The sequence below is a fragment of the Lipotes vexillifer genome, unplaced genomic scaffold (assembly GCF_000442215.2).
Source record: "Lipotes vexillifer unplaced genomic scaffold, Lipotes_vexillifer_v1.1 scaffold109, whole genome shotgun sequence".
NCBI classification, from domain to species: domain Eukaryota; kingdom Metazoa; phylum Chordata; class Mammalia; order Artiodactyla; family Lipotidae; genus Lipotes; species Lipotes vexillifer.
In genome coordinates this window covers 926,698-932,720 of record NW_006790015.1, presented here as the reverse complement: position 1 = coordinate 932,720, position 6,023 = coordinate 926,698, and the positions used below count along the sequence as shown (strand labels likewise).

At 47.5% G+C, this 6,023-nt stretch overlaps 1 protein-coding gene across 1 annotated transcript in view; it reads left to right on the top strand.

Moving 5' to 3' along the window:
• Positions 1–4,036, top strand: part of MTOR (mechanistic target of rapamycin kinase) — a 118,092-nt gene extending 114,056 nt beyond the window's left edge. Inside the window, exons 56-58 of the mRNA XM_007463185.1 lie at positions 1,292–1,372; positions 1,648–1,728; positions 3,927–4,036. Coding sequence (XP_007463247.1) covers positions 1,292–1,372; positions 1,648–1,728; positions 3,927–4,036 — 272 coding nt within the window. The remainder of the gene's footprint in view (positions 1–1,291; positions 1,373–1,647; positions 1,729–3,926) is intronic.
• The last annotated feature ends 1,987 nt before the right edge of the window (positions 4,037–6,023 follow it).

Below are 6,023 nucleotides of genomic sequence, written 5' to 3'. Positions count from 1 at the left end.
GCAGGAAATTGAGATCCTGGATTGGTATCATCTATGAAGAGCTTGGACTCTACACTGGATACCATAAATACCTGAATCACCCATGGTGTCTGGGGGGCCTCATACAGATGACTGGCCTCACCCAAATTACGTGATACTTACTGGTTTAACTCTCAGGGTCCACGTCCTTAATACATTATCACAGAGGGGAATCAGGACAGCCTGTTCTGGTGGCACCAGGTGCTGGTGGACCTGGTTGTTTTTATGTGGCTTAAAAGTTAGGTTCCAGGGACTTCCCTGGTGGCGCAGTGGTTAAGAATCTGCCTGCCAGTGCAGGGGACACGGATTCAAGCCCTGGTCCAGGAAGATCCCCCATGCCGCCGAGCAACTAAGCCCGTGCGCCACAACTACTGAGCCTGTGCTCTAGAGCCTGTGAGCCACAACTGCTGAGCCCGTGTGCCCCAACTACCAAAGCCCGCATGTCTAGAGCCCGTGCTTCTCAACAAGAGAAGCCACTGCAGTGAGAAGCCCTCACACCACAACAAAGAGTAGCCCCCGCTCGCCGCAACTATAGAAAGCCCGCATGCAGCAACGAAGACCCAGCACAGCCATAAGTAAATAAATAAGTAAGTAAGTAAGTAAGTAAGTAAGTTAGTTCCAGGGACTCATTAATAAAGGTATTATTATTACTAGCTTCAGTTTGAAGGCCTGTGATGTCCAAGGACAATGTGTAAATAATTTCATAGTTCTGATTCTAGACTGCTCTCCTGAAGGCCACAGTCATTGGAGGGTGACCCTAAAGCTTGTGGACTTTTTCTCCCCAGAATTGATGTATACATTCCTCCAAGGAATAACATTTCAGTCATGTGTGTGACCCCTTGAAAGCTAGTTTTCTTTATGTTATTACCAGTTTTTGTCCAACCAAATTTTGTTACCAGATCTTTGACTCGTGATCCTATTCTGTATGTCAGAACATTTTATTAATGCTGTATGTTTGCAGATTCATGCTTTGCAGATTTTAAAACTTTTTTTTTGGCTGCACCATGCAGCTTGTGGGATCTCAGGTCCCTGACCAGGGATTGAACCCGGGCCACAGCAGTGAAGGCACCGAATCCTAAGCACTAGACCACCCAGGAACTCACTGAAAACTTTTGAATACATAAAGAGTAACATAACACTTCCTCTCTCCTTTCCCCTCTGAGATAGGTGGGGCAGGTGTTAAAGGGAATATAGTACGTGAAGAATTAGAGCTAATACCTTGAAACAGTGGCTTCTTGGTGTTTGAATTTTCTGCTGATTTTTTTCCTCCTAGAAATTTTGGATGGTGTGGAACTTGGGGAACCAGCCCATAAGAAAACAGGGACCACAGTGCCAGAATCTATTCATTCTTTCAGTAAGTCCAACCTCTGAGGAATTACACCAGTGACTAGCTCATTAAGAAAATAGCAGCTGTGTGCACCATGATGAGGGTCAGTAAGAGGAAGCAACAAAACTGCCTTTGAGCAGAAAAGATCCTGTGAATTTCTCATTATATTCTGAGGACAAAGCTAGACAAAGAAGAAGAATTACTCAACATTTACAAAGTGAATATTTGAGAAAACAGGGGCATCCATTGAACCTGTTGTGATGATCCAATCTTACTGTTATTTCTACTTTTGTGTATTCCAGTTGGAGACGGTTTGGTGAAACCAGAGGCCCTAAATAAGAAAGCTATTCAGATTATTAACAGAGTTCGAGATAAGCTCACTGGTGAGTGTGTGTATGTGTTTACTTGAGAGGGACATAAAATCTCCTTTAGTGGGTGGTTGGCCCAGTTTCCAGTGGTGTTGGTGCCTAAACTTTGACCCTGTGCTGCTAACTGGAGTGTCACTGAGGCCATCAGTTAAGGACCCTCTCTGATTCTCTAATGACCAATAAACTTTAAGTAATGTTGTTAACCTTGTTTTAACAGTGAAGTTTAACAGTAAAGTTCTGTTGGGTCCAGAGTCAGCCAAATTCAGGCAAAACTTTTTTTATTATCATGGCTTGATATTAGAGCAAATCTGACCACTTGATTCGTTGCCCATCTATGCTCAGGTAGCTGTTACGGAGTGGAGAACATGGAAGGGGAGAAACACATACTTTTGCACAGGAGACATGTCACATTAACCAGATGGTGTGACTTGGGGGGTGGGGGGCGGGGAGGCAAAAGACCCCTCAGAAGGCGGTGAGGATGAACTGAGATGTGGGAGGCCCAGCACTGAGCATAGGGCCTGGACGTAAGCTTCGTCGTCAAGGCACACTGGTTTATTGAGCACCCACAAGTGCTAGATGCTGAAGAAACAGTGTTGGTGAAAACAGGCAGCTTCCCTGCCTTCGTGGGGCTTAGAATCTAAAGAGGAATACTGTTGTGAGTGGAAGAGAGAGACTGGGACTACGATGCCAGTAACAGGGAATTTAAGTTCAGGAGCTCAGGGAAAGCTTTCCTCAGCAAACTACCCGTGAGCTTAAAATCTGAAAGAGGAGTTGATGAGGGCAGATTGTTCCAGGTAAAGTAGGGAGTATAGCAAGAAAAAAGATCCGAAGGCCAGCCAGTCTTAACTGCCCCAGAGAAAGGTGAGAGGAGAACAATGCAAAATGCTTTGACTCTGGGTAGGCCAGGGCCAGATCATACACGACCGTATATTTTTATCCTATGTCTTATGGGCAGTGGGAAACCACTGAAAGGTTTTAAGGGGTTGGGGGGCCTGGGCAGGTTTGCACTGTGACATCCTGCCTGCTCTGGCTGCGGGTGGAGCGGGGGCTAAGGGGAGGAAGCAGTTGCCACAGTCATGCAGGCTGGACAGTTGATTAGACAAGGGCAGCAGCGGAGGTGGATTCAAGAGCCACTTAGAAGGTAAAAGCCAGAGGATTGATGATGGGGCATGAGGGGTGGGGCGGGATCAAGTGTGGCTCCAAGTCTCTGGTGACCTTCTGAGAGCTGTGATGAGCCTGACAGCCAGACTAAAGCAATTGAAGAGAATGTGAAGTGAGAGAGAGAAGCGAGGGAATGGAGACAAGTTAGAAAACTCTTGAGAAGTTTGGCTGTGCAGGGAGGAGAGAGGATGAAGCTGGAGAAGGAGCAGTTGGAGAGGCTTTTTTTTCCTTCAGTAGGAGAGGAACGTGTTTACAAAAAAAGTGAGAACGTGAGGGGGAGAGTTTGCAGATATAAGTGAGAGGCAGGAGAGTCGATGTAAGGCTCCTAAGAAAGCAGCAGGCGGTGGAGCAAAGTGCAGGTGATCTCGGCCTTAAATGGGAGGAGGGACAGCTCTGTGGGGTAACAGGAAGGAAGGAGAGGAAGCCAGCACCTTGAACACTGCCCGACACACTGTGCATTTAGCGAGTCCATTAAATCGTAGAGGGGGAGATGAGGGCGCTGATGAGGGCTAGGATCCAGAGGAGAGGCTGGGACGTTTAGGGAGAGCAGAGGACTTGGAGTGGCCCTTGCGGAGATGGGAAGGCGCGCTGCCAGAGAAGCAGCACAGGCCGGCCAGGCAGCGCTCAGTGCCTGAGTGAGGTGGGAGCGTATGTGTGAGAAATGTGTGATGAAAGCAGGCGGCCCTGCGGGAGGAAAGACTCGAAGGGGAGGCTAGAAGGATTGAAAAGAACCGGGTTCCTCGGCCACTTGCCCAACTCAGGGATGATTGTGGACTAGAAGAAGGAGTCTTCATAAGCCCATCGGCCAGATCTTCACCACTCCTGAACTCAGCCGACCGTAGGACTTTACCCTCCAGAACCGAGTATGTATTAAGAGGAGACTGGTGTTTATCCAAGTCACGCGCAGGAGAATTTAAAATCCAACTATTGTATAGCCTTTATATTCGTGTATGAGGAGGAAGTGATTGGGGCTGCAGGGACAATTAAGCCAAACAGGGGGCAAGGAGGGATAACCGGGTGCAGACTGGATGCTTTTGTTTCCCATGTCCTAGGTCGGGACTTCTCTCACGATGAAACATTGGATGTCCCAACACAAGTTGAGCTGCTCATCAAACAAGCAACATCCCATGAAAACCTCTGCCAGTGCTACATCGGCTGGTGAGTGGCCTGTCAAAGCACCTCTGTTCAGATAAGCAATCAGGACCCCACCCTGTGCCCCAAACCCAGAGTCACAGTAAAAGATTTGGGCGGGGGGGGGGGCAGTATCCATAAAGGGAAATCGTGTTTCAAATCTCTCTTAAAAAAAGTTTGTATTCGCTGTTTGTGCTCATTGTTCCAAAAAGGAGAAAATGGAGAAATGCGGATGTGTATTTGGAAGGCAAACACCAAAATAAATTAAAATTACATTTTATATTGGTTTAGAAGAATAGGTGAGGCCCCCTTATTTGGGGTGGGGGGGTTCTTTTGGGATTTTTGCTGTCGATTCAGAGATACGGGAAGGGTAGGAGAAGAAACCAAAGCAGAGACAAAGAGAAGGAGATGAAAAGACAAATTTATCATCCAGGATTGTAACCTCAAGGACCACTCTGGGGTCTGCTTTGATTAATCGCCCGAGGCATGCTTGAAGGTAGAAACTTGAGAGAGAGGGTGGCGGGGAGGCGTCCTTCTGGGACCACAGCAGGCGTCAGCCCTGGACTGGAAATTATGAGCGTGTCCTGCACAATTAGTTGTGAAAGATCTCAGGGAACGTCCCAGGGGTTGTCAGACCTTGCTCTTTCCATTTTCAATGTATCCATGTAAAGCTTTGAGGAAGCCCAAATTATTAAAATACTCCTTTTCTCTCTGTCTTCTTAGGTGTCCTTTCTGGTAACTAGAGGCCCAGACATGCCCACAGCATTTCTCTTGAAGCTTTTGTACTTTGGTATATGCTTCCACTAAACTGAAGCCATGGTGAGAAAGTTCAGCTCTGTTAAATATTTTGAAATGTAAATGAAAAGAACTACTGTATATTAAAAGTTGGTTTGAACCAACTTTCTAGCTGCTGTTGAAGAATATATTGTCAGAAACACAAGGCTTGATTCGGTTCCCAGGACAGTGAACGCAGTAATACTACAGAAATCAAGCCATTGATTTTGGGGAACAGAAGATTTCATAACTTTAGAAATACGGGTTTTGACTTAACTCACAGAAGAACTCATAAGCGTTTGCTGACAGAAGAATGGCCTAGTCGATCCTCTCAACATGGACACAGCAAACTCAGCACAGTCATGAAGCCTCAGGTCCTGGAGGACACGGATTAGGGTTCTGAACTGTAAGGAAGCAGGAGAAGTTGACTTGGTCACCTTCGCCCATCTCATTACCTCACTGGTCTGTGGACAGCAGCAACAACCTTTGTAAGATGGGCCAAAATGGGTGGGAAAGGTCTGTCTTCTGCCTCACCCGTGATGCTGCACCGTACACACTTCAAGACCGGAGCCACTCGGAGGGGAGTTTCTTCAGATCACCGGGCAGCCTCGGCTGAGCAGATACACGGAGCGGATCACAGAGCAGTAGGAGGCCCACACTGGCCTCCTCCAGCATGGTTCTGGGATGTTTTCAGTGAGGTCTGAACGCTCTGTGTTTAGAGCGAGGCCTTGGAATACAGGAATGCTGTCATGGAGGTGTTGACACAGAGGGGGAAGGTCTAGTACATGTTGGGAATTAGGAGCAAAAGAAATATTAAACTAAATGCACAAAATATAAAGTGTAGCCATGTCTAGACACCATGTTGTATCTGAATAATTTTTGTGCCAATAAATGACATCAGAATTTTAAAAACATGTATATGAGTGGCTTTTTTTTCCCTTGCGGTATGCGGGCCTCTCACTGTTGTGGCCTCTCCCGTTGCCGGACGTGCAGGCTCAGCGGCTCACGGGCCCAGCTGCTCTGCGGCATGCGGGATCTTCCCGGACCCGGGCACGAACCCGTGTCCCCTGCGTCGGCAGGCGGACTCTCAACCACCGCGCCACCAGGGAAGCCCAGGAGTGGCTTTTTATTCCTACTTATTAGTTCATAAAGGAAGCAGTTACTTCTTCAACATTCACTGACACTGAGTACTGGGACTGTGCAGGACAAGGGTCTACGTGACGTGGTCTCCACCCTTGGCTTGT